General features: G+C 43.5%; 1 protein-coding gene across 3 annotated transcripts in view; it reads right to left on the bottom strand.

Annotated features, from left to right (window-relative positions):
* rock2a (rho-associated, coiled-coil containing protein kinase 2a) overlaps positions 1-26,693 on the bottom strand; it is a 29,892-nt gene extending 3,199 nt beyond the window's left edge. For 2 of the 3 annotated variants that reach the window (XM_027274957.1, XM_027274956.1), the window contains exons 1-31: positions 25,651-26,693; positions 13,486-13,567; positions 13,294-13,394; positions 12,859-12,996; positions 12,433-12,693; positions 11,946-12,090; positions 11,640-11,778; positions 11,330-11,421; positions 10,952-11,111; positions 10,826-10,880; positions 10,042-10,130; positions 9,861-9,909; positions 9,313-9,448; positions 8,636-8,727; positions 8,202-8,448; positions 7,108-7,214; positions 5,848-6,007; positions 5,501-5,661; positions 5,127-5,311; positions 4,963-5,032; positions 4,501-4,604; positions 4,101-4,287; positions 2,739-2,832; positions 2,554-2,648; positions 2,258-2,449; positions 1,985-2,153; positions 1,504-1,574; positions 1,327-1,415; positions 1,159-1,237; positions 778-1,045; positions 472-685 (exon numbers count right to left, since the gene is read on the bottom strand). In XM_027274957.1, coding sequence (XP_027130758.1) covers positions 472-685; positions 778-1,045; positions 1,159-1,237; positions 1,327-1,415; positions 1,504-1,574; positions 1,985-2,153; positions 2,258-2,449; positions 2,554-2,648; positions 2,739-2,832; positions 4,101-4,287; positions 4,501-4,604; positions 4,963-5,032; positions 5,127-5,311; positions 5,501-5,661; positions 5,848-6,007; positions 7,108-7,214; positions 8,202-8,448; positions 8,636-8,727; positions 9,313-9,448; positions 9,861-9,909; positions 10,042-10,130; positions 10,826-10,880; positions 10,952-11,111; positions 11,330-11,421; positions 11,640-11,778; positions 11,946-12,090; positions 12,433-12,693; positions 12,859-12,996; positions 13,294-13,394; positions 13,486-13,567; positions 25,651-25,749 — 4,130 coding nt within the window. In that variant the 5' untranslated portion in view covers positions 25,750-26,693. The remainder of the gene's footprint in view (positions 1-471; positions 686-777; positions 1,046-1,158; positions 1,238-1,326; positions 1,416-1,503; positions 1,575-1,984; positions 2,154-2,257; positions 2,450-2,553; positions 2,649-2,738; positions 2,833-4,100; positions 4,288-4,500; positions 4,605-4,962; positions 5,033-5,126; positions 5,312-5,500; positions 5,662-5,847; positions 6,008-7,107; positions 7,215-8,201; positions 8,449-8,635; positions 8,728-9,312; positions 9,449-9,860; positions 9,910-10,041; positions 10,131-10,825; positions 10,881-10,951; positions 11,112-11,329; positions 11,422-11,639; positions 11,779-11,945; positions 12,091-12,432; positions 12,694-12,858; positions 12,997-13,293; positions 13,395-13,485; positions 13,568-25,650) is intronic. The other variant, XM_027274958.1, reaches the window with a different exon arrangement.
* Between the last annotated feature and the right edge of the window lie 1,177 nt (positions 26,694-27,870).

Raw genomic sequence — 27,870 nt, 5'->3', positions numbered from 1 at the left:
GTTGTGTAAGGACAGATTCTGAGATAGACAACGAGACCAACAAGAGGGGAAACGGAAGACACGCTCTCATCTAGAGAGCAAAGCTTCACAGCTGTTCACCGTCTCACACTTCAAAAACACTTCTCACCGACGTTGCGGTGAATTCTAGACACAAGGACAGCTTTTATTCTCCCCGACAAAAACAAACTCCACTGCATTAATCACACCATTAGTATTCACACAAGGTTGAGTTCAGAAATATTCAATATTTGTTCCGTTAGATTAGGTAACTCTGGATGCGCTACAATTCAGACTGAAACCGGGGGTTATTGGAGTAAACAGATGAGGAGCTAACAAGTTTCAACAAATTTAAATTAGACGGTTTTTAGGCCAAAAGATTCAGAAAATTCAATTATGACATGATCAAATGTTTCTGGAAAAATAGATCCGAGTCGATTTTTCAGCTCGTGATCTCTCCGCTGCTTTTGCTACCTGCTCTTGCTGGTGGGGAGCTGTCGACTGGGCCTTCTCAAGGACTGGCTGGGCTGGACCTTCATGGAGGCTCGTGGCGAGGAGCGTGCAAAGTGCTCTGGCGGCGGAGGCTTCTTGGGGATTTTCTTGACCAGTCGGCTCACCCACTTCTGCTGCTCCTCCTGGGATATGGCGAGCAGCAGCAGGTTCTTGGCCGTAGACACGTCATAGTTGACTGGTAGGAGAGAAGGGCAATTTTCAGTCATGGTCTGAAGACGATCAAGAACCTGTTCATAGATCAACTTCTGTGTGAACGGAGCATCATACCTTTGCACGGAGCGATGATCTCCTCCTTCTTGTCCATGTGGTCCTTGTGGCACTTGATGTGGCAGCGCCGACACTCGAGAGCGGGCGGCGGCTTGAACATGTTCCACAGCGGCTTGGTGCACGCCTCGCAGTTGGTGGGGAAGTGGTACAGCGTGGGGATGAACTCGTGGCCCTTGTGGCAGATGTAGCTGGACTTCTCTCCGATGGCCAGCGGCTCCACGGGAAACTCTGGCTCCTTTTTGCTCTCGCCCTCATTGGCATAAAGAATCTGGAGAGTTGATGGAGAATGAGGATTTTTGCGCTTTTGACGCTCAACAAACAAACATGACCGTTCAGAAGTTCAGCTCAATGATAAACCATGAACGAGGTGCCGGGACGGACCTGGAATATCCTTGGAATCTCTTTGGCGTCAGCACGGTACACATCTGTTTGAGTGACGGGCCTCACATGGAAGAGTTTGCTGTGTGAAGAAAATACGTTGTCACAACAACTGAAGTCATAAACAAACTAAAACCGACATGAGTCATGAGGCGTAGCTGTTATACTCACTCTATATCAAGCACCATGTAGGGAATGGACTGCTCTTTGTCTTGCTCGTTGTTGTAGAAGAGAATCTTCTTGCTGCTCACGACAACGTACTACGGCGACAGTGACAGAACAGACGCGGTGAGGTTATGTCGATCAAAGAGAGACTGCTACAGATCATCGAAACGGCTTCATTCATACCTTCTTCTCCCATCCAAACTTCTTGGTGTTGTTTCTTACAGGGAGAGAGAGCCAGCCCTCCAGCCTCATTTCTGTGTGGGAGAAAGAGACGTGGAGTTTAAAGTGTGTCAGCATTTCATTTGAATTTTAATGAAATAAAGAGACTGCTTGAGTTTCATGCCAAAGGTGTGATGCCAGTATAGATCCACCTCCATCAGCTGTCAGTTCTAATCAAATTATTTTTTGAACTATTTATTTACTGAGCAAAAGCCGTTTTCTGCAAAACACCTGCACATGCAAAATCCCCCCAAATGACTAAAATAGACACAAATTTTTCAGCTGTCAGCTTGGAAAATTGTTCAAAATTGCCTTGTTTTATCTCGTTTTACCATTTCTAGCCAGTCTCATTACTTCTGGAAAGCTAAAAACTGTTTTACTGTTCAAAACGTTTAACAAAGTTTTTAACAACAGTGACATTTGCACCGTGTGGTTGAGCTCTTACCTGTGAATGCGTCATCAGTGTCAAACTCCGGCCCGCTGTTGACGCTGGCGGAGTCCAGTGACTGAACACTTAGCGACTGCAGGAGGTTCCTGAGCTGCTCGATGTCACTGTCCTTGCTGTCCAGAGCCATCTGCAGCTCGATACGCATCTGGCTCTCATCCGCCAGTTGCTGCAAATTTTAAAAAAAATTTAAAAAAAAGGTCAGTTAAACATACTGAAGGAGGAGATGCAGCTACGTGACATGAAATCAGTCGGTGTGTCCGTCCTACTAACCGCCTGCATTTCGTTAATTTCTCTCTGGTATTTGATGATGGTGCTGTTGAGTTTTTCCTTCTCCGACCTCAGCTCCAACTGCAGCTTCCTGTTCTCCTTCTCCTTCCGCCGCATGTCCGTGTCGTTACCTCGGCGACTGCCTCCGCCACGAACCTCCTTCCTGTTCAGGATCTCTGCCAGCTTATTGACGGCCTGTAGACGGACACGAGTGCCATGTTCATGCTTAGACTTTTTTTTTTTTCCTGGAGAAATGATTCAGATTCCAGAGGATCTTTACATAAAAAAAACAGACTTACCTGAGTTTTTAGTGTCCTCTCTGACTGCAGCTGCTTCTCAAACGTCTGCTTCATCTGGCTGATCTGCAGCTCCCAATCCTTTGACTTCTCTGATTCTGAATAACAGACACACATATGATAAATCAACCTGGATATATGATGCTTATAATAAAACTGTAAGTTAAATCTTAAACTTTTTAAATCACCTTCTACAGCCTCCTTTAGTTTGTTGTTCAGCTCCTCTTTCTCATTGGCTAGGTTGGCAACATCACTGGTCAGGGTCCTGTTGGCTTCCTCTAGCTGCATGGGGCAGAAAATACACAAATCATGTTCACTATGCTGTGGGTAATTATGAGCACTGTCTGAGCTGTCCGCCACTGCCATCTGTTGTCCAACTTGAACTGTTCAGGTCTGTTTCATAGTGTCTTTATACATCTGAAAATGCACTGCATTTACACTTTTTTTTACATCAAACTGCGAAGTAGTGGTCGACCGATGCATCAGCCGATATTTTGCGTTTTTTTACTTCGTATCGGCACCGATCAATTAGCGCATTCAGCAGCCATGCGTTGAGATGCTGGAGTTTACGTGAAGCGCATGCATTGCCCCTTCATCTCTGGCAGAAAGCAGCTGGTAATGTTGGAAGACAACAACAACAACAACAACAACAACAACAACAACAACAACAAGGGTCAGCAACTTTTAATGTATTTTTAACTGTCTAATGTAGCTGTATTATCTGTCTCTGTCTCACTGTGAGCGGGAGGGTCTGTGTCTGTTTCACTCTGACTGAGAGCAATGTGTGTTTCTCTCTCTCTGCCACTGAAATTAGCGGGTCAACGCAGGTTTTTAAACGCTGGTCGTGCCGCTTACAGTCGGCATAGGGCTCCTTTCCCACTGTCAAAAAAACCCTGTCTGATCTCCAGCTGAGCCGCCACCACTGTGCGTGTCCACATTGCCATGGAGTATCATGTATGCACATGAAAACAATAACCTATCACTACGTGTACAGCATCTAACTTTACATAAAATAATGTCCATACACTCCTCTTCCCCACTGAAAAGGAGAAGGATGTGTGTGTGTGTCTTCCTCTCCCCCCCTCTCTCTGTCTGTGTCTGTCTTTGACAGTTTCCTTCAGGACTACTAGTGTGTTATCTTTGATAATAAAACCAGTTTTTTTTATTTTATGTAGAAAAAAACTTGAATAAAACTTTAACTTTAATTTACAAATCAAACAGAAGATAAAATATACTGAATTTGTGTTTTTGTCTCTTTTTAAAGAAATGACTGAAAAGAAATTCAATCCTGTGTGGCAGCATAAATATTTAATTTTTTTTTCGTTTAAATTGAGACTTGTGTAACATTTGTTATCGTTGTGTTATATTTATCATGTAAATGGGAGAAAAGGCAGTATCGGCTTTAAGAATCGACCCAAAAAAAAACAGCAGCAAATATCAGGGATCAGTTAAGACTGATCGGTCAAAATAATCGTTATCAGCATCAGCCTTAAAAAAAAAAACGTATCAGTCCACCTCTACTGCGAAGGCAGGAGACAGTTGCCACTCACCGAACTGATGGTGATGTCCTTCTCACTCAGCTCCTGACGATGGCGCGCCATCATCTCCTTCAGTTCCAGCTCCTTCATTATCTTCTCCTTCTCCAGGTCTGAGTATTGCTCCTCGGCGATGGAGCGTGCCAGCTGCTCTGAGTCAGCCTTTGTCAGCGTGATCTCGAGCTGAGCTGCCAATGAATCCCTGAAAAAAACAAACCAAACAAAAACACAAAAAAAAAACAAGATGAAAAAGGCTGAAGAGCAAAAAAACCCAGAATATAAACATCACATTCTCAGACGCTACTTCTTTTTTTTCTTCTTGATTTTAGTCAAGTTAAAAAAAAATAAAAAAATTTTAAAACTTTTAAGACTTTATTAAAAAGAAAACATCTAATTTTTCAAACACTCAAACCACCTCTCCTCCTGCAGCTCCTGCACAGACTGCTGCACCTCCTTGTAGAGTTTGTTCCTCTCCTCACACTCCTCTTTTAGTTCACGAACCTGTGTCTTATACAGCGTCTGCAACACACAGCAAACAGGTCAAACACACGAATACATTAAACACACATTGTGATGACCTGTGTACAGATAACCCGATCAAATAATTTTAAAAAAACGTTAAAGATTAAAGACTATTAAGCATTACGGGATTCCACTGATGCAGATCATGTGAACTGACACTCGGCAGCGAATATCGATTATCAGCTGTTTAATAAACAAAGCAAAAGCTACTAAAATAAAAGGCGTTCTGTTGACACGAGCGCAGACAGTGAAAAATGTGCTGCTTACTCATTTCACATCCACGTAATAATAATAATAATAATAATAATAATAATAATCATAATAATAGCAATTACAGAGCAGAATGAAGACTCACAGAGAAATACTGTTCAGCTTCTAACTGGTCCTGTAATTCCTTCATTTGCCCGTCTGTGTCCTGCCTTTCTCTGTAGTCAGAGACAAAAACAAACTCGTCATTCTCTTTGTGTTAAATATGGAGCATGGAGTATGAAAAAACGGTTCAACGAGATGTGAACGTACTTGCGCAGCTCTTGGTTCTGTTTCTCCAGGCTGCGTTTAATGTCCAGCAGGTGATTCGTTTCCTGCTTGAGTTGTTTCTCGGACGTTCGCAAGGAGCTGAGCTGCTGGTTCTGGGCCTTCAGGTCGTTCTGAGTCAGGTTCCGCTTCTGGGACTCCTGTTCGATCTTCAGTGTCAGGTTCTTCACCTGAATGTGACGGAGAAATGAGGAGGTGTTTACCGTTTAGAACAATGTTGTGTCTGCGCTTCCTGTTACAGCTATTCCTCAGAAGTGACACAGTTAAATAAGCGGCGGGATACGAGTCTGTAGGTGGCATTTAATATCTAAGACACACACTTCACTGTTCCCCTGCACAGACCATAAACACTCACTCACCTCCTCAGTTAGTCGATCTTTGTGTCTGCGCAGCTCGTCTAGTTTCTGCTGAGCCTGTTTATAGTCGCAGTCCATCATGCTGCTGTGCTTCTCCAGCTCCAGGATTCGGTTCTCTAACCGAAGTTTGGCTGCTCGCTCTTCCGCCAGCTTCTGCTCCATCTCTGCACGGGAATTATTTATTACATCGCTATATTTTCTACACGTTAAAGGTATTTTAATCGACGGTGAAAAGTGCATCGTGTACAGTTTTTATTTGGCAGAGTTCAAACCTTCATCTAATGGTACAAATCAGCATGAGCAAACTGTTGAAGCAAACGAGGAAAAAACACCTTGTTGGTGCTTTTTACCCTTCATGGACTCTGACTTGGCGCCCTCGATGGTTACTTTGATCTTGCTCTTGTCTGCCAGCAGCGCCCTGGTGGCTTTATGAGAGGCCTCCTCCTGTTCAAGCTCCTGCTGCAACACCTTCAGCTTGTAAGTCAAATCAATCTCCTTGTTGCTCATCTCCTGTACAAAGAAAACAAGCCCGGTGAAACCCAAAACCCGATTCTGAAATCGTTACCAAAGACTGAATGTTCAGCAATGCTCTTCTCTAAAGTCCTTAAAACTTGGGGGATGAGGGGGGATCAATACGCCTCGACGGACATCACCAGCTGATCTAAGGAAGTACTTGGAAGATTACAGTTCTACAAAGACTGTAGTCATTAAGTTAAGTGAACGCAGCACCTTGTTTGTAACTGTCAATTAGGTAATGATCTCTAAAGATTTCACTCTGCACAGCATTACTTCTTTCAGAGGCTGTATCAGGCTCAGTTTTAAAGCGTAAGTGCAGATATTTGTATCCACTTGCAGCAGCCACGTCACATTAGCTTGTATTCTTGCTTCTGTGTGTGACCACGGTTCTCCTCTTCACAGTCATGCCCACTTTATGCTACTCCCATGCAGCCTCGGGCAGGTTTTTTTTTTTTAAACGTGTTATTTTCTTCTTGGGTATCTGAATATTTAAGCAGTACTGCGATTGCATAGTCCAAGCAGAAAACCTGATGTGAATGCAGTGAACGCAGTTGTATTCATGTGTGATGATGTTAGTACCCACAGCGGCCATATCACTGGACGTGACCTCGCTGTCTTAAATGACCTGTTGTGACCTCTGGCATAACGTCGGCCTTGTGAGACTTCACGCCCACAAACTACAGACCTGGGGGCTTTTAGAGGGTCTATCCTAAGTATAGTGACAATGAGAGGAGTTTCAGCTTAAATCAGCCACTTTTGCACTGTCTTTCAGAGAAATGTAACCGAGTATGTGAATCTTCAGGCTGCCTGCTTGTACACTACTTCTCTGTGTTTCCACCATGGAAAGTCAAAAATATGTTTATCATAAGGAAAGGTGGAGTGGAAGAGGTTAATCCTGTTACAGAGCCAGCCTCTTTACATCAGTCTGTCCTCTGTTGTGCTGCTCCCACTACAACAAACCACGTTATGAGGACAGAACGTTATAATTGATGGAGGTATTTGTGTCTGGGGTACAAATAATACTCTGATGGAGAATCATTGTGTTGTTGAAAAGAAATATATATAGTCCATAATAATAATAATTTCTGGTATACCTTCTCCATATCCGTGTGTTTCTCCTGAAGCTGCCTCTTCTCGGTCTCAGCTTTGGACAGAGCCTGTCTCTGCTGACGTACCTCCTCCTCCAGGCCAGAGATACGTCCTGCAAGACGAAGCCAAAACATCAATATAAAAACACACAGCAAACTAAAAGACGCTCGGAAATATCTTTGGAAAATGTTTTTTTACGCGGTTGAAATGAATCCGATTTCTCCAATATCCCGCCTCATTGGAAACTGTTGACTGAGCAGAAGTCTGGGCGCGTTACCTGAGCTGCGTGACCTCGCCTCAATTAACACAATCAGATAAAAGCTTTTACATGACAGTTTAAATAGCCCGAGCGCTGCCCTTAAATCAGATTAAGGTTGAGTTATTAGCCTTGATGATGGCATACTTCCTCGTGCATGCTGTTGCATGCTGACCAGCTGCAAATGACTGCTGTTTTATTCAAGGGGCTCGTCTACAGGAGGGCGAGCATTTCGTTTATTACAGTCCACACTTAGATTTGTTCGACCGGTGTGACGAAGGGAGCTTAAGCCTTCATCTCTAAATATCAGACGTATTTTGTTCTTGTTTGTTTTGTGGCTCTGTAAAGCACCTCCAGACAAAACTGTTCCCTTCACAAATACATTCAAATCACACACACACACACAAACAGAGAGAGATGATGTGTTGTTTGCTGAATGGATTCTGCAGTGCAAACTCATTATTAAAGGCCTGAAAAGCCTCTTTGGCGTCCTCTCTATTTGTGGGGCACTTTCGATTTCGCCATTTAAGCTCCCGGGTATACAGAAGTGGCTGAGAGACTACAGTTTTTTTCCGAGGCGTGTAACAGAATTTCCATCACGTAAGAATACAGGTAACTACATCAGCAAACTCTTACAGCAGATTTTCATACGTTAGATTGCATTCGATTCACTCCACAGATCACACTGCTCTCTAAATGTATATAAAGAATAACGTGTGCAAAACTATAACATTATATTTAATCCTAAAACCAGACGAATTACGATGTGGTGCCTTTCTGCTTACTAATATATACAAATATCCATTGTTTACAGACTTCCAGCTCCTTGTGCTTGTCACCCACCCATCAGGTCGCTGATGGTCTCGGAGCCCTGGCTGTGCTCCCTTCTCTCCGTCTCCAGCGCCGCCTGCAGGCTGATGCATTCCTTCTCCAGGCTCAGCTTGCTGCGCTCCAGCAGGCAGCATTTGTCCTGCAGCTCACGCACGTTGGCTTCCAGCTGCTGCAGCTGCTTGCTGCTCTCTGTCTGGGTTTTACGGAGCCTCGTCGCCGCCTCGGACTCGGCTCGCAGCAATGTGTTGGCTTCTTCCAGCTGATGCAGAGAAAAAAAAAGAAGAAGAAAAAAAAAGATGAGATCAGTCAACAGTTTTATTTGGTTACTCATCACTTTTCTATTTGGTAACAGTTACAAGATGTTTCTGAGTCGAGAAAACGGCTTAATGCAGTTTATGACATACAAATTTAGTATAATTATACGAGTATAACACCTAGTGTCTGACCTGTTTCTGCAGGTGAATGTTCTTCTCATTGGAAATGTGTGAATTCTGGTTTCTTCTCTTCATGTCATCCAGCTGATCTCGAAGACTGTTGACTGCACAGCACAGAAGAACACACACCAGTATAAGATGATCAAGCTTCCTCTGTACGCCATGTTACAACAGCGCTCGGGTATTAACCTTTCACGGCTTAGATGATGATCAATAAGATAACGATGAGTATCATTATGCAAATTATACAATATCCCCAAAGCAAAGACAAGTTTATGTGAGGACAAAGACAACGAGCAGGCCCGCAGACTTGTGTTCCTCTGGTATTTCCACACTGTTTAAGATGTCTGTCCGACCAGGTGATGGCAGTATTGTCCAGATTATATCAGTCTGTCTGTAAACCACCACCAAAACTTCTACTTCTAAAATGAAAATGAGTAAATTCATACAAGATGGCCACATTTCACTTGACGCCATATTAACGGTGTTAAAAAGAAAGTTTGTTACTTCGTGTGTTAATTAGATGGCCTCTGAAAAATGTGATATCAAAACACAGCTGCCATTTTTTTTTTTTTACACAATCTTTAAGTCTCACTACAGCAGTAATCATCGTGTCGCATCTTCATGAACATATTTTTATAGAATCTACAATGCGTGTGTGTGTAAAATGCGTGTGTGTCTCGCGTCACCTTCGTTCTCCAGGCAACGCTTCCTGTCGGCCTCGCTCTCGGCCTTGCGGTGGCTCTCCAGGCTCTTGTGCTGCAGCAGGGCTTTCTCTCTCTCCAGCTGCCTTAGACTCGACTCCAGATTCTTTCTGCTGCTCACCTAAAAAAAAAAAAATCAGTCAGTAAATACTTTGTTCAACGTCTCCTATGAGGCAGCTTTCACAGCTCTGTGGTTCCATAATACGCTTTATAAAGAAATGTTTCCTGAGAATCCAATCAGGGATCAACACAAATCCAACCCCCACAGACATTTTAATGTGGCTATTAGAATTCGGCGGGCGCTCCAGCTGAACCTCTCTGGATATGACATTTGGGCATTCAGTGAGAAAATCATTATTCTGCTTTAAATACAGTTTTTGGGGAAACGCCATAAAAGAATCCTGGAGGGTAAACCGGATCATTGCACCAGAAAATATTAAAAGTAAGACAGAGCCAAACATAAGCAAGTGGACTCCAACACTAACAGGTGTAGATTCAGTAGTTGCACTGTTGTTTCAGGGTGATTGGCTTACCTCTTCCTCAAGCTCTTTGGAGATTTTGTCCAGGCGGCTAGTGGTAGCTCTGCAGAATAAACAAAAAAAACAGAACATGTACGAGAGTGATGACAGTGATGGCAACTGTGCTCAGGTCTGTCACTGATGCAACATGAAGTAAAGCTTCCATTGTTGCGTAATTCTTCCACAGCTCCCGTACCTGTATTTGTGCTCGATCTCATCTTTGACCTGCTTCTCATTATTGAGCTGCACCTCCAGGAGGCGCAGTTTCTTCTGCAGCGCTGCCGACTGTGAAGACAAAACAAAAACCGATCATACGTGTCCTGGTGACTTAAATGAAGTTCAAAAGTTCAGAAACTGTCTTTACTGTACGTCACCGTCCTTCCTTCCTAATACTGACCTATTATTTAGACATTTAAGTTTTGTAAGTGAACGTACAGGATAAGCTCTTGCAAACTTCTCAAGATGAAATGTTTCTACATGTGTTAAACACACTTCTGAGCATATAACTATTTTGTGGTGACAGTTTATCAAGAGGGAACATCAAACTAAAAATAAAACCTGGGCCTTTGTCGTCTTCCTCAAATGTGGCAGTTGACAGTTTGGGCTGTTTGAGTTAGTGACTGAAGTCTGTAAGAGATTAGCTTTTAGCTCAGCCACTTACACTGAAAGCTGCTTATGCCCTTCTGTGTGGCTAAGAACACTGAAATTCTAACAAAGTACTAATAAATCACGGGATCAGGAAAATAAATCCTGTTCTGAGTCGTTTCTATTTTAATCCTTAATGTCTTACAGCACGGAGCTGGACTGATCGCCATGTCAACAGGCCTGTTTTTGTGTGGGCATGTAAACTGACGCCTGGCCTTATTTATTTCCTGAAAAGCTTGGGACGGACGCTGTTACTGGAGGTGCTCAAGGTGTACCTGGCAGTGAGTGTGTGCGTGCGTGTGTGTGTGTGTGTGTGTGCACACGCGTACACCTACCTCTCCTTTTGAATTCTCACGAGTCACCGAGATATTGTTGGAAGCGTTCAGTAACCTGAAGAAAGAAACAAAGTCAACACAAAGTCAAGACCACAGCCAAGAACTGATCTTGGATTCGATACTTACTGGTCTTCTTTAAAGTAAGTAAAGCCAACAAACGGCAACTGATTTCCAACGAAAGCCTTCGGTGTGGGGAAAGTTTCCACATCGCCTTTGTCTTCTTCAATCTCGTCAAAATTGCTGGTGTCTATGTCACTGCTGAGCTCTGGGACCACGGGTGCGACGGCTGAGGAAGAAGCAAGAAGAGAGGAAGAAAGGAAAAAAAAAAAAGTGTGAATGGCTGGGAAAATGAAGGAAGTGCTGTGTAAACAAAACCTTGGAGTTTCGGCCTAATAAATAACCTTGTGCTCGGATACAGCTGCAAGGATTCTTTGTTTAGTGTCTGATCCACGTAGAAACGTTTGTTTTATCGGGCTGAGGTGAATGAACTGTAGTCATACTAACTGTCTCTGATGGTGTTAAAGGTCCACTGGTCATTCTTGAAGAAAGGGTGACGCTTGATTTCCTCCACGCCGTTTCTGCCCAACCGCACCTCCCTCAAAACAAAGAGAGCGAATGAGTGGCAGAGCAATGAGCACCCTTTGGCCTCGGCAGTATCAGCAGCGATAGGCAAACAAACAACACCTACTGATACATATTTTAGTCGTGAAGCAATTAAGAAGCGAGTAGATCATACATACTTTTCTTTCACAACAAACAGAAGTGTGTTTTGTGGAGCTCAATGACCTCAACGTGTGACTATAACTCTTCCTACCTGTCAGTCAGGAAGGCACAGATGATATTCTTGGCATCTTTGGAGATCTCCACATCATCTGGGAAGTTGAGGGAGTTTTTATGGTCCATGATCTTACTGTAGGTTCCCACCAGAGAGTCGGCGTAGAACGGTGTGTCGCCTACCAGCAATTACAGTGAGTTAGCTCTCATAAAGTGCGACAGATTATTGGATTCAACGTTTGTTTGTGGTCCTGAAATGATTCCAACATCTACAAGACAAGGAATGCCCAGAAAAAGTGTCTTTCCACTTGTTCAGTCAAATCACTTCCATTAAATGTTCACTGACCAACGAGCATCTCAAAGATGAAGACCCCGACGGACCACCAGTCACACTCTCTCCCATAATAGCCGTCTCCTCCCTGGGATTTCAGCACCTCTGGAGAAATGTAGTCTGGAGTCCCGACAGCTGTGTCACAGTGCACCATGCCGGTCTGCAACAAAAATCCAGGAATCAATATCCTTCAAAATCTCAAAAGTGTGTTTTGACATTATAGCCTATTCCGATTAGGTTCATGATTACGGAATTATTCATCTGCTCATATACATTATGTCGCTTCAGTGAGCTGAATCTCTGCAGGAGAAAACCCGACACTACAGCCTGCTTCACCACCAAACAGCTCAGAGTCTTATTCCGTGCTGTGCACCTTGTTTCCAAAACAGTGTTGATATTCTACTCAGCCATTTTGCTGGCATCATAATAGACTACGCGTTTACAAAAAAACAGACTCTCCGGTAAAAGAAACAAACTGCTGGTGGAAGCTTTGGTGACTCACAGAGTCCATCTTCATGCACGTGCCGAAGTCGGCCAGCTTCAGGTGTCCATGCCTGTCCAGCAGCATGTTGTCAGGCTTGACGTCCCGATGGATGAAGCCCATGGAGTGGATGGCATCCAGGGCCATCACCACCTCCGCTGTGTAGAACTTTGCCCATTTCTCCGGCACGTCGTAGGTGCTGGTGAGGTTGACCAGGTCACCTCCTGGCATGTACTCCATCACCATGTAGAGGTAGTGCTCATCTTGGAAGGCACAGCACAACTGAATGACACAAAACACACCAAGTGATGAGAGTTAGCACTGATCTCTATGACATAGCTGAATGTATGAACTACATCTTATACATGACACACACAGCCTCTTTCAGCTTTGCGAGTAGCACCAGAGAAAAGTCATCAGTTGAGTGTTAAAATAAAAATGTCATACTTGCACGACCCAGGGACTGTTGGCGAAGGCCATGATGTCCCTCTCTTCCCAGAAGAAAGCCGAGTCCGAGCGCTTGATCATCTCAAACTTGCTCAGCAGCTTCATGGCATAGACCTTCTGAGAGGCTTTATGCCGGACCTGAAAGGCGACAAGACCCAAGTTATTAAGAGCTGAAGGAAGTAGCAGAGAATTTGAGCCAAACGTTGAAGTACAGGTTACACACAAGTGTAAAAAGTGCATTAAAAAGAGACATCAAGTCACAGACTGCCTTAAAAATGTCTGTAAGTGTCTTCTGAGTTCATAGCTGTACGTTAATTTTAGGTTTTCTCAAAGGCTGTGACTAGAAAAAAGTCAGTGCATCATTTATAAGGTGTTACAATTACAATGCATGTATGTGTAGTCTTCCAGAAAGCGACAGCCTAAACCAATACTCACCAGTTGGACTTCACCAAACGCCCCTCGACCAATGACCTTAACTCTGTCAAAGTCTTCGGACTTCATCTGGAGGTCTCGAGTCTGTCTAATGACTTTCTCATCTGAGTAAAAAAGAGAATAAAGAATCAGCGAGTAATGCTGTGAAGTGACCCACGGCACCAACAAATCTCATCTCACACAAAAGCTACTTACATCTGTTTAAGAAGGTTTCGATGTTTTTGTTCTTGCGTAGTGCTGGGTAGTCCAAGTCTAAGACCAGTGCATTTATGGAGTCCTACACAGAAAGAAAGAAGCATTGATCAACAGTCGTGAAAGGTAGGAAACGCCTTGAATATCTTATATCTGGAAAGGAAATATATTATGTCAGGTTACAGCAAAATTTTAGTGAATATGATCAAACCTAAATAGAATAAAACACACGCAGTGTCTGACATAGGTTGAAAAACAAAGAATGGGTTTCATATCTGTCGAGCTAATGAGAGGGTTCAGAGGAAACCAGGACCTTTTGATTTCCTGCGCGTCCATGTTGACATCGGATGCAGCGCTGAGCGAATAAAACGAGTACAGACTGCGTGTGTGAAATCACGCAGCATTTTAAAAGACAACCAGCTGCTCTTATCACTTCGTTCAAGTACACAGCAACGCTGGCGACAGAGCTCAGACGAGCGCAAGTTCTAACACATTCTTCGCATCGAGGAGCGTGCGTCACGCTGCGATTGAAACATGACTAATCGAGTGTCTTTTTACACACATCATCGCACTCAAGGAGGAGGTTATGAGGCTTACGTGAAAAACACTAAATCAGCTAAATGAGTTTAAATATTTACTGGACACTTAATGTTAGACATTAATGTTTTTCATAACGTGAATGTCTGATAGCAGCCAACCGCAGAGGAAATGTGTCATTTCAGACTTACTTAACTCTCATGAGCAGCGCAGTGTGGCAACAGTGCCATTGAAAATGAAAAAAAAAAAAACATTTTACAAAACATTGAGCAAAACCAACTGGTGAACACATTTTACCCAATAAAGGCAGGAGGAGCGCGGGGGCCGAGGTTCAAACTTTAACATTACTAACCACTGACTGCATTTCTAAAGGAGAGTTTATTTTCTGTATATTCTCTCACCACTGCGCAGAACAAAAACACATCACACACACCACTGCTGCTGCTGCTGCTGCTGCTGCCCGGCAAGGCTGAATGAAAACCAACAGCTGCAGCCCGGGCGCTTCATTCAGCGCTGATCAACTTGACAGACTCAACATAAACAGCAGCTACATGCAAAGAAAATGGTTTTAGTGGAGAGTCAGAGAGGGAGAGGGGATGACTCATTTCTCCACCATCATCATCATCATCATCATCACACGCCGCAGCAGCAGCAGCAGCAGCAGCAGCAGCAGCCCACTTGATTCTCTCAAATGACGTTCTTGTGCTTACAAATGATGAACACACCGTCTCCGTGACTATTCTGAAGAGAGTCAGTCAAAGATGCGTAGACACTTCCAGGCAGCAGTGCAAGTCTGGTGAAGAACCGAATTCTTAATTTGGTCATTTCTTTCTTTCAACACGTCTGCGTGAACACGAACATAAATAGCTTCTCATGGATCAACTTAAGAGGAAATAACATGACACACTGATGTTGTTAGTCAACACTTGAGTTTCTAAGAAGACTCCAGTGAAGAGCAAAACATCATGACATGGAATTTCTCTCTGTAATAGAGGGGCTTTAATCTGTTCGTCGGACGCAGACATATGTTAGATCAAACACTTCTATGGACACGCGTAAAGAAAATTAGAGGTATGATGAGGACAGGCAGATCAGAAGTAAGTTAGATAAAATAGATAAATCATTAAAAACTTGCTACGGTTTGAAAAGCAGCAAATAAAAGATAAACAGAAGAGTACTTTTAATTTAGGTTAAAGCTTTGTATTTCTACTGAAACTCCATTCTAAATCATTTAATTTATATTATACAGTTTTCTATTTGTAAAGATCTTAGCACAGTGGATTTAAATCCAGTTTTATCTTATAGGTTAACTTTACTGTGTGTTTACTGTGTCTCATGCTGCCACTTGATGCTTGAATTTCCCCTCGGGATTCATAAAGTATCTATCTTCTATCGTATTACACTTTGCCAGTTTCAAGGCTGCGTATGAATCGAGTGTCTTAGGTCTTTACGTCGGTGTTTTACATGCTTTTATACTCCACTCGGTGAACTGTGTGTTCATTTGTGTCGCAGCAGACCCCAGACAGAGTCTGGGAATCGGACTGCAGCACCGCAGCGGCATGTTCGCTCCACTGAACACAAGCTGACTATTTGTGGCGCTCATTCATTTTATAATAGACGTAGCTTGACCCGGGGCGATGTAGGGAAACCATTACATAAGCAGAAGACAGACTGATGCAAACCTCTAATCGTTACAGTGTGTAACAATAAGGAAGTCATCTATCAACTTTTGTCAGCCACGCATTCCTGAACGGTCAATGAGGAGCCGTTTGAAACACTGGACCGAGCCAACAGAGAACACAAGAACCCCGCTCTGACCCAGTGGTCTAAACTGGCTTGTCTCAAACTCTTCTCTTCTTGTTCTCCCCTCATTACAGCGCTGTACAGGATGGCACAGTCTGCTTCATGTTTCTCTCACTTCCTCCTCCACTTTTCCCTCGTCTCTTTCGCCCTTTGTCTGCTGCTCTCACTCCTCGTCTTATCTCGCCTTTCCTCCTGCTCTCTCTCCATCGTTCTCCGCTCAACTGCGAGTCGGTCTGCAGCGAGCCCGCCGCACACTCCGTTTCATCATATCGACTTCACTTCCCCATTAAAGGACTGACCTCACACAAAACTACTATTTAAGGGAAAAAACACACACACACATGCACACACTCGCCGGGCGTACACATACACGAGAATCTCCCCACAAGCACGGCAATACAGGAAATGATCCACCCCACCCCAGGGCTGACAGATAATCTCACTGTGTCATGAAGCCAGTCCCTGTGTGCAAGTCATTTCCTCTGAAGCAGCATTCTCTGCTACCACTGCCCCTCTGCATTCATCTGCAGCCAAAAATGAAAATAATTAAATATGTACACATGTCTAGCAGCAACAGGTATGACCGGGCATAGAATGCATGCCCTGCATTGGATCTCGGGCGAGTTCGCGAGTTTGACTTGCCGAAACATCTTCAAAGCAACAGTTAAAACCATCGCCCTATCGTTTTTTTCACACTTACCGATTCATGCATACACACACTGCGGGTCCATGATGTCTTTACGTCTCACATTTAAAACATGTAGCTGCTTTGGTTGCAACATAACCTTGCTGTGGTTATGTCAAGCTACAGGGGGGGAAACAAGAGTGGTGAACTTTTTCCACTTAAAAAGTTTTATTATTACTTCACTCTTCAGCCAGGAAACAGAAGAAGGCTGATAAACAGGATCTATGACTATGTACTTGCATCTCCAAATAACTTCAGACTAATTATTCGTCACCGTGTGTGGTGCCAGGAGTACATTTGTGTACGTACCTACAGTACGTACAAAAATGATGCCACAGGCCTCAAATAAACTGCATTTAGTTTCCAATGTTGTTTGATTTTAAAACTGTAGAATGCAGGTCTGTGCATTTATGAGAATCGAATGCTTGTGTGATTTAACACCTGGTTTCATAGCGACTCATGATCCAAAAGGTCCTGAGGTTGCAGGCTGAAATCTGTGTTCCCAGATGCTGAGATGACAGCATCCATACGACAACTTTCATGACTATTTGCGTGGTCGAATTGATTTCTCAGAAGTAAATGAAACCGCAACACGTTTTGGTTTTCTTGAAGAGAACTGACAGGGGCTGCCGTCTACTTTCAGTAGTAAAACATGCCTAATTCTCCCTCAGTTGTGTGATCAGAGGCAAAAGAAAAAAGGATGATGGTTTGCAGAGGCAAGAACAGCTGGACACAGCTGGGACAGGCCACATGTGGAGCTGTACCTGACGTGCTGCAGCTTTTTCCTGTCCAACGCGATGCCTGGAAACGAGGCATTGTCAAAGCAAACTTAAGATTCAGTGTCACTGAATAGTTCAGAAGTGTTTTGTAAAGAAAAAGGTCACAGCGCGTCGCGAGGATTCATTAATAATCAATCATGTACGTGTTGCCACGCTGTAAAGGGTGGAGGTGTCAAAACAAAGCAGCATGGTGGTTACAGGAAGTCGGCGCTCTGTATCGAAATAGAAAGACTCCCGAGGAAGAGGGGAGATTCGGTTTCACAGATTTCCTACTTTGGACATGAAAAAGATGGCAAAAGTTGTTCGTCGACAGTTGCCACGAGAAATACAAAGTAAACACTCTGTTGCAACGCTTGGACTCGCTGCAGGCATGTAGCAAACATTCCCCGCAATCTGCAAACTGGACTTGTGACATGTTAGTCCTTTCTCTGTCATGTCTACATCTCCGTATTAAACAAGATCAATCAAGTGTGGAGGAAGGACGGATGAATAAATAAATACATGTGTTTCCTTGGTGATGGCGAGAGGTCCCTACGGTAGTAGAGAAAATAGGTTGGTGGATCTCGATGTTTGTTTTTTTCTTTCGCAAAGCAAACTGCACTTGGAAGTATCATAGTGACGTGTGAAAATGGGTGGCATTCCCCTTTAAAATACCTTTATTCACCACAAGATATCAAAATATCGTGAGTCGCAGAGGCCTTATAAGTCATACATAATAAGCCGTTTAGTGCACTGGTGTTACACAAGAGAAATGGCTGCACACAGCTCTTCTAATCTGCTTCCATTAGTGTGACTGTAAAAAAAAAAAAAAAATGCCAACAAGACTCTGGAGGGCATTTCTCTGCTACTGCAGTCAAAGCGGCTATTTATAAATATTAAATAACTGACATGTGTCTGGGGAAGTGTAAAGCTGGATCGACCATTAAAACTTTAATGCATCTGACATATCTGGACCTGTTCCAGAGAGCCGCAGAGCCTCCCTTTCCTCATCCACATTAACGCTTCATTTACAACAAAAAAAAAGGGGATTTTGTTTTGTGTAACAATGGATCTAAATAATTACACACCATGATGTCAGCTCCTAAACCCGAGCCTGACATATGGGACACTTCCTTGTACGAGATACGGTGACGGGTTTACGATAATGTCATCCTGAGCGATAGAGGTATCTGTCCAGTTAGCCTTATCAGTAGGAGTTGTTATGTATCTATTAGATGGCACTTCAGCATTTTATCTCTGCTATACTGTAACCCAGCCAGTGGGTTATTATGGCTGGTTGCTTAGCAACTCCTGCAAAATACAAAGAGTTGAAACCAGTTGAAGTTACAGAGGAACGGCAGGCAGGAGTTTTATAAGCGCTCCGTTTCGGCACATTCTATTCTTTTCCATTTTATTTACCCAACCTGCTGTTGACATTACGGAGCTGTCGATCTGCGTGCTTCCACTCTTTATCACCCTATAAAAAGCCACGTGGATCCACCAGGCAGGAATGTGATGATGCTGACTTGAAAGGAGCTAAACACAGAGCGGAATAACCCAAACTATTCAAAGCCTCTCGCATTGCAAACTCTTCCCCCTGTTCCCCATATGCAGTTATCAGCCCCCCCCCAGCAAAAAAAAATGCCCATCTCATCACTCGGCATGTGGAACAGAAAACAAGCAGCACCGCTCTGGGCTTTAAAAGGATTGAGCAGAAAGTTAATGTTTTGATTGAATTCCAGCCGTTTTAAAAATAGTTGTGGGGATAAACGGTGGGCCGGGCAGAGTCGAGGAGGACCGTGCCAGGCAGGGCCCGTAAACTCTCCAAGAAAGACACGACGGCAGGAATCCTGCAGAGGCTCACAAATAGCACGGCTAATGCCTCCACGGGGAATTACAAGAGTATGTCTCACTCTTGCATTTGACAGATTTCTGTCCCATGCTCCTGTGCCCTATGCATTTTTGGCACATGCGCTATATTATAAAGCATACCGAGGAATGTGCCAGGGAAAATAGGGGAGGACTGCATGAACGTAAGGTCCGGCTTTCTAAATTCATGTAATGTCTTGTCTCGTTTAATGTAAGAAAACATGAGCATGGCATTACAGCGGCAGTGGGTTATGTTATGGGAACATTTATGTTCATGTTCTATAGAGCGAAACACATAGAAACATAAGATTTATGTGATATGGCAGGTGTAAACAACAAGCTCTCTGCTAGAGCTGCAACCAACATTTATATTCATTATCGATTTGTGTTCCCAAAAAGGGTGCCAGGAACTTTCATCCCCTACTATTCCTGGAGTGATTATCAAAAACTAGGCATCGCAACCTCTCAGAGCACACTGTCATGTCTCGAACTGTCTCAAAACCCAAAGTACTTCAAAGTAAAAGTAAGAAAACCAGAAAATATTCATGTTTAAGAAGCTAGAACCAGTGAATTAGTATCAATATTAATCCATCCTTATTACTTTAATTGTTTTGTTATGATTTTCTCACATACTTCCTTATCTAAAAGCAGTAAACCATACCAGTTTCCCAGTCGCTGAATAGATATACGTGCCATAAAAAGGCTTGAATGACATCATCAGGCTGAATTAGGGTTTCAGTTTCAACCCCTTTGCATGAACATGGTTACATTTGTATGGAAATATTCTTTTTGTATTGGCACAAACTATCTGAATTAGAACCGCCGGCCTCAACACCGCTCGACTAAACTCTCATACACGGACACAAACGCTCTTGTTTGTTCATTAAAGGAAATGAATTCTGTATGAACTCACTGACAATCCATAGCCGTTTGCTAATGAGCGCTGCATTGTCCGAGCGTGCGTCCCTGCTGTGGTCGCACACAATGCGGCGTGTGTGTGTGTTGCTAAGATCAAGTGAATGACGAGTTTGCTCGAGAAAAACGGACACAAACAAAGCGCCCGTCCTGTGCATGCATAAGTGTTTTTTTTGCGCGTTAGACGAAGTGCACGTATGTGTGTAGGAGGACGTGTTTTTCACCAGCAGGTTGTGATGGAATGATAACATCAAGGCCAGATGGTTGGTTTATGTGTGTGTGTTATGCGTGGGAGACTCCTGTTCACTTCTCTTCTCTGCTCTGCTCACACACTCATTGAAAAACTAAAAATACAACGAGACTCAAGGTATCAAGCCTTTTTGAACGCGACAACAGGATGGAAGGTTTTGCATAAACCAACAGCTGAATTCAAGGATTTTCATGCTGACCGCATATTTGCTTTGCAGAACTCACGACCTTGTTGTGGTGATCGCCGTGGAAAGTGAAAGTTCCTCGAGAAGTCAGATCTTCATAACAGAGTCGTGACCTCTGAAAACTCCTGTTTTATTCGCCAAGACACAAGTTTGCCTTTAAATTAAACCACCGCTGCATTGCTCTTGAAGGTTGTGCGCGCGGCCACATTATCTCAGCAACAGTCTTTATGTCTAGACAAGAAGATCCGGCAGATTAAGACAAATCTTAGGGTGTACACGTTTCCTTTCACATGAGAACCATCTACCTGATGAACACATCGAGACGCCCCGTCGCGGGCTTTGTTTCCAGTCCAAATGTCACATTACGAGAATGGATGAGATTCGAGGCCGTTTAGTTAAAGGTTTATCATGCAACCAGATGAACTCGGCTGCAGCGCAGTCGCAGTGGTAAGAGTAATATGAGGTTAAGCAATATCTTAGTGTTTCTAGACACACAGCGTACCCATTCATATCTGGAGATTCTTCCTCATTTTTCGCATTCCTTCTCACATCCCTGTGAAGGTGGACCTCGAATCGGCTCGTGTCTATTTGTTCAAAGTATTATATAATGTGTAATCAAGGTGCTGTGAAGTATGTGTATGTTTACATGAGTGCGTGTGTGTTTGCTGGACTTTGATTTCTGCTCAGTTTGTAACAAGTGTTTCACAGCAGGAGGGGGGTGGGGGGGTCCTTTTCCCTTTTAAAGAAAAGGAACAAGACTCAGGGTTTATCAGTCACAGCGAGATTTATTCCCAAGACACTGCTTCTTGAAAAATTTGGACAAAATGTACCTGCCAGAAAGAGTTTAATCTTAGATAAACAGTAAACAGCTATCAGATGATCACAGTGCACTGGAAATCAAACAATAACCTGCCCTAATAAACTTAATTGCAGCTCGTTTATCACAAAAAAAAACCTGGACAAGCAGAGATATGGAGAGACGGATTTAGGGTTCCCAAATCTACAAATAAACACGCACTAACGCCAACGTTCACCGTCTAAGGTCCACCTGTGCACACAATTTGAGCTACCTGTGTTACTAATGTTGTGAGATAAACAATGTGCCACACGGCACCCTGTGAAATCACTTTGTAATTCTTGATTTGACACCTCATATCTCGCTGGTTTAATCTGTACAGACCAACCAAAGTGCAAAAAGGGAACACTGTGGTTTTTAACGGGAGATTATGCACCTCCGCCACGTGCAGCAAACCCCTGAAGTCTTGCCTCACAGTCAGGTTGCCAGGCAACCGGTGGCGACTTCAGAAAGTCCTATGGCCAAAAAAGATACTCACATACAACCACACAAACACTTCCATCTTCTGTTCAAAGATTAAAAACTAACTAACGCGTTGATTAGCGAGCTTTAGCTGGTTATTAGCTTTTCAGACAGAGCCAGGCTAGATGCTCCCCTTGTTTCCAGTCTTTGTGCTAAGCTAAGCTAACTAGCCGTAGCCGCATATTCACCGTATAGACATCTCGCTGGTGGAAAGATACAAGCATATGTGCCAAAATGTTGAACCTATTGGTGAAGAACATAAACTTTTTAAGTGGACAGAGACAACATAAGAACATCTGCAGTTCAAACTAAATCCTGGTGGAAACTAGAAGACCAGATGATACATAGCTGATGAGACGTGTGACATTTTAAGACCGGGCTGAGGGCGCACTCGGAAGACGCCGGCCGGGTCTTCTTCACTGGAGTGGAGCAAAGAAACCAAAAAAAGGCCGCGCAGAGGCCTGAGCGTCTCACCAGAGGAGGTGTGGAGCAGAGAGACTGGCTTGTTTTGCAGAAGAAAAAAAAAATTGGCTGGGGCCACCGTCCCTAGTGCCTTATAAGGCAGTGTTTCTATCCAGCTAGCACATTGAAGCCGGGACTGCTGCTGCTGCTTGGCTGAGAGCAACTCAACTGCACTCCTGAGACGAAGTGGACACTCAGGTTGACTATCAGGGCAAAGACAAGAGAACAAGGGGGGGGGGTTATCCCCACGATCCCTAAAGACCTACACGTTAAAAGGAAGACGTTTCAGTATGGGCAGAGGGCAACAACAAGGGCAAAGGAACAGAGATGATTGAGGATGTGATAAACATTAGGTTGGAGGCGAGTGGACTAAATAGGAAGAAAGGAATATATGTGAGTGGAGATGGATGAGAGAAACAAAGAGAGGAAAAGGGAGTGGAGGGACTGGAATGACTAACCAACACTATGCATTTTTAGTTTGTCACCTAATGCTGAGTAAGAAGAGGATCGTGAGGAGGAAAGAAACGACCCTGGAAGACATCACGCCGACCTTTGAGCTCTCCACATCTCATATCGTTCGCACTTAAGTTCTGCAGCAGAGTCAAAAAGGCTTTGGACTGGAGTCTACAGTTAAAATACCTGCAGTGTGTTTAACAAGCCTTTGAGAGGAGGGGCCGAGCTTGCAGGCTGAGAGAGAGAAGCAGTGCCAGAGAAGAAGAGATAAGGCTGAAAAGTGAAAGGGGAAAGTGCAGTCATTCGCAGGGACTTTGAGCCCCATATATAGCTGCCAACTATTTACTCAGTGAGGTCATTTCCTTAAAGGACGGCCGAAAGGCAACTTATGCGACTTGCAATCAAGTGTCCATATTTTTCTTTATCTCGACAAAAAAAAAAAAAAAAAAAAAAATAAAAGCCCTTTCTTTTTCTGCACCGCCCTCGACAATCTCTGCACTCGCCGCTGCCAAGTCAAGTCCAGTACTTTGGTCAGCAGTGGTGTGCTGCCAAATAATGATCACTTCACTTGGCAGCAGGGGAGACAGGTTACATTGGATTGAATGCTGATAGAGGCAATATAGTGATTTAGAGTTTCTACGACCACAGCGCACGGCGTCATTAAAGCACCGTTCGTGTGATTCTTGCTGAGTGTTCTGTTCTATCGTGAGTTGAGGGATTATTACAAAAAGACAAAATTCTTCAGAGAGAAACCTGCACCGTAATTAGAACGAGAGCGCAAGTCTGTACATTCCAGCTTATGAAAAGGGGTCAGTTTTCTTTACAGGAAGGTCACTGAGTTTACTTGACAGATGCTGCAGATTCCTCCCTGTCAGCTTTCCGTATCCTCAGGGTAGTCAGCCCACCGCTCCTCAGCAAGCCCTAAATACATCGAACTTCGAGTCGACGGAAAAGTACAAACCTGAAATTAATTACATAGTTATTTAGGAGACTATATATTAGTCGACAGAGCAGCTTCTTCTGATGGTTCTTTTTTTCCTTTTCTTTCCACTGTTGCCATGCCACAATAGCAGGGGCTTTGTGATTCACTGTTTACCGAATATGAGCCTGTGAGCAATTATTAAGGCACTTAAAGTATGCATGTTTTTATTCCACCTGCATTTCTGAGCCCTCTGTGTTTAATGTGTACACGAAGGTGTGTGTTTTTGAATCCCCACCGTGAGCAGCAAAACTTCTCGATCCCAGCGACAGTGCCGAGGCGGCTAAAAATGGAAAACTGCAGGGCCGCTCTCTCCTACGCATGCTTCCCACTCAACTTTTGTCTCAAACACTCAACACCTCTATCTCTCCGGCTCGCGTGCAGGAAGTAAACACCGTCGGTGTTCGAGCAAGTATTCGGCTAAACGTTTTTAAGGGAAAGAGGGAACAGACCAGGAGTGCCTCAAGTAGTATGGAGGTGGGGGGTATGTACAAGGGGGCCTCGAGCTAGATGGGGCCCATTAAAAGGGGGTGAGGTGATGCTTTTTGAGATAGACCCGACAGTCTGTTTGCCCTCTGTCAGATCCAGTTAGGGGGCCCAGAAATTCAAACACCGCCACAAAGACGGACGTAACTTTACAGCTGAAGTCGGTGCTGTGACACAGCGTCGGCTCTGAATTACAGTCAGAGGCGAGGTGTCCTTGACCGTCTCTGAGCAGAGCATCACAAGAGCTTTCTCTCAACTTCAGTTTTATTAGTTCCTTCAACACCAAAAAAAAACGTCTGGTCTAACAATAGGAGGATTTTTCCACTGGCTTATGCAACTGCAGGTCATCACAGAGCTTTGCCAGAAGGATCTGTCGAGGGGTATACCCCGTGTACTTCTTCACCAGATCCACTTCTGAGTTACAGTTTATTTCTGGCATCTAGTATCAAATCCTGTGTCGAATAACAGGGGAGTAAAACTTCATCGTCTAAAAGAGAGAGTTCACTGATTTCACTTTCAGTGTCGGACACAAAACATGTCAAACATTTTATTTGATGTATGATGCTCAACATCCGGTTTACAGCACCGGTGCGCCCATAATCAGACTAGATCAGACAAAATCCATCATCTGATGGTTAAAGCATGACGTATTAAAAGGGCTGTATGAATACAGGTGAGTCGATCTTGGCGTGTTAAAAACGGGGAAATGAGACTTCAGCTCAGAGGAAAGCGTGTTAGAAACACATCCGCTCGCTTCTGGGAAATATACATGGGAACGCAGGACATCTCAAAGTGGAATCCCGATGACTCACGCCTGCGCTTATGTAACATATACACGTAGAGACGGGATATAACCGAGCTATGAGTTTTGGACAGATTTAAGGGTTTTGTTTCACATGCATGTACGCATGTTTGGATGAATTATGATTCAGCAGCTCAGCAGAGGCAGCATGTCCTCTGGATGTAGGATGATGTAGCTCTAGTCGTGTCGTACTAGTTTCTAGAATCTGGTGTCTAATTAATACGTCCATTTTAAGATTTGGGAGTCTCTCAGGCAAGACAACATCCTTCCTCATCAGGTGTGCAGATAGTAGTGGGTCCATCCTGGTGTGGTGGACCCGACTGTTAACCCAGGAGGGGAGTTTCAGCCCTCCATGAACACACCATGAGGGTTAATCCTAATCTGCAGACACGCTTCACAGAGTCTGCACTCAGTCTCAACTATTGAATCAGGCCTGTCTAACATGTGTACATCCAACCACGAGCCTCTTTGTTTTGGGACAGTGTGTGGCATCATCTGATCTCCTCATGTTGTTGTTGTTGTTGTTGTGATAGATGCAGCATCACTGCCTGTGAAAACAATGCTAACAGCAGCAGGTCACTTTAATGCAGAGATATACAGCTACATTACCTATGAGTGTGTGTGTGTAGACAGCACTGCAGCATTCATAATCTACGAGCTGACTTACCAGCAAACTTTCCAGGTTTATGGCAGACCTGGGGTCTCGGATCATGTCCTCCAGCTTCTTCAGCCGGGTTTCCATCCTCCTCTCGGCGCCCAGCGACATGACCGCAGCGTCGTGTCGTTCCCAAAGTTAAACTTAAAAAGAGTGTCTTATAATAATGTCTGCGAAGAAGAACAAGAAGAAGAAGAAGAAGGTTTTTCGTCCTCCTGACAAACTTTGTCTTTATGACATGTGAAAGCTCTTTTGTTCCTGTGGCTTTAATGGCCTGTGGGCCTAGCGGAGCAGCGTTTCGGGGCTCCTCAGCCCACCCAGCTCGCCTCCAAAACAGGAATCACAACGAGGAGGAAAAATATTATTCCCCACAAAAAAAAAAAAAAGAAAAAGAAAAAGCGGCTCTGCAAAACTTGTCAAGTAAAAACAAAAAAGCGGAGCTCCTTGTTCGCTTCGCAGACAGACGTCACGCTTGAATCACCTCCCGTTGAGTGAAAGATGCATTTTTTATTCCGTGTCCCTCTTCAACTCGGCGATAAAAGTTTGAATGTTGTAGATAGCAGCAGCAGCAGCAACAGGCGGCAGCAGCAGCAGGGCGTTTTCTTTGCCCCCCTCTCCTCCCCTTCCCTTTTTTTTTTTTTTTTTTTTTTTGGGAAATGCTTTGGACTCCTGGAGGAAGAAAAAAAAATCCCGCTTCGTTTCACCCCATTCAACACCGTTTTTTTTTTGTTTGTTTCTTTTTAGCGGCGTAGCTTCTCCTCACTGCCGCTGCCACAAGTCATCTGAAGAGGGGGGCGATAATGTTGTCTGCTCTCCCGCGCTGAATTTTTAATAAGCACACACTCTCTTCCTGGGTTTCTTCTCGCATTTTCGAAATTTTCCGCCTCCTCCTCTCGTCTCTCGCTGTCGGTTTTTGTTGTTTTTTTAAAGAAAATAAGTTTAAGTAGGACGAGGAGGAAAAAAAAAAAAAAAGTCCTCCAGCGACTGAATTCTTCACCGTGCACTCAACATCTACACACCAACACACACTGACTCAGTCTGCGAGTCTCTCTCCTCCCCCTGACATCAACACACCGTGGACTACATTACCCATAATCCACCCGTCCTGTCCTCCTCCACCTCTTCCTCTCTGTCTGCATCTGTTTTGTTTGTTTTTTTTTAATTTACAAATATATATATAAAAAAAAACAAGCATAATTCTTCTACAACTTTAAATTAAACACAAAAATGAATTTCTACTATTAGGTGGACCCTTGCTGGTTCGAGTTTCATATCATATCCACCATAATAGGTAATAATTAGCCTAATTATTTTCTTGCCCACAATTTGACAATAACAATAACAGTATAATAACTTTATTGTTATTTGCAAAAGGGGACATTGGTTTCAGTTTGCCTCAGTGTCAGACACATATTGGCATCAGATTGTATTAGGAGAGGAAATTTAAAATACTTTATTCTGATTTTGTATATGGCTTAACATCCATTAATAGCATGCATAGCCTGATAATCAGACTAGCTCAGACTAATCAATCTTCCATCACCTGGTGGTAAAAAACTAACATGATACAGATAAGGACTGTATCAGGAGAGGTGAGTCAAACTTCATAATTAACTGATTACTTTTTCTGCAATTAACCACATTTCATTAAAATCCACCTATGGATTTCTGTAGATATATTCTGCAGGTTTATTGCCTAAAATAATCAATACATAACCTGCCTCATGTATCTTAAAAAAATGGTGTTAATATTAGGATAATGTGTACTCTCACAAGATAGTGAACTGTTTCATTTCACTAGGATAAATCAGGTGATGATTGAAATGGACCAACCAGCCGATAGGAGTCATATTGTGATATCCAGGCCAAGAACCAATGCACTGAAAACAACTGTACAGAGCTGCAACAAACTGCATTGATTTGTTTTTCTTTTTTTGACCTAGTAAATCTAGATTTTTTAGAAATATAACTACTGTCTGCACAGTGTCAACTGGCTTTGATTTGTATATGAATGTAATTTTAATATTTGTGATATCGCGTGTCATGTTTGTTTGGTTTGTTGATCCCAGGAAGATTATCTGATTGCCATGTCATCCTTTAGATAAACTAATCTCTGTTACAGAAATCATTTGGATAGGAGGACAAATTCTTTAGTTATTGTAATAACTGTGTTAAATAAATAAATAATGATAAAGTGTGTGAGTCAGAAGATGTGACGTGTTCTGTTTCACA

This window comes from Larimichthys crocea, chromosome XXIV (genome assembly GCF_000972845.2).
Source record: "Larimichthys crocea isolate SSNF chromosome XXIV, L_crocea_2.0, whole genome shotgun sequence".
Taxonomy (NCBI): domain Eukaryota; kingdom Metazoa; phylum Chordata; class Actinopteri; family Sciaenidae; genus Larimichthys; species Larimichthys crocea.
Note: the sequence above shows the minus strand (reverse complement) of the source record. Positions and strands in the feature narration are given on the sequence as shown.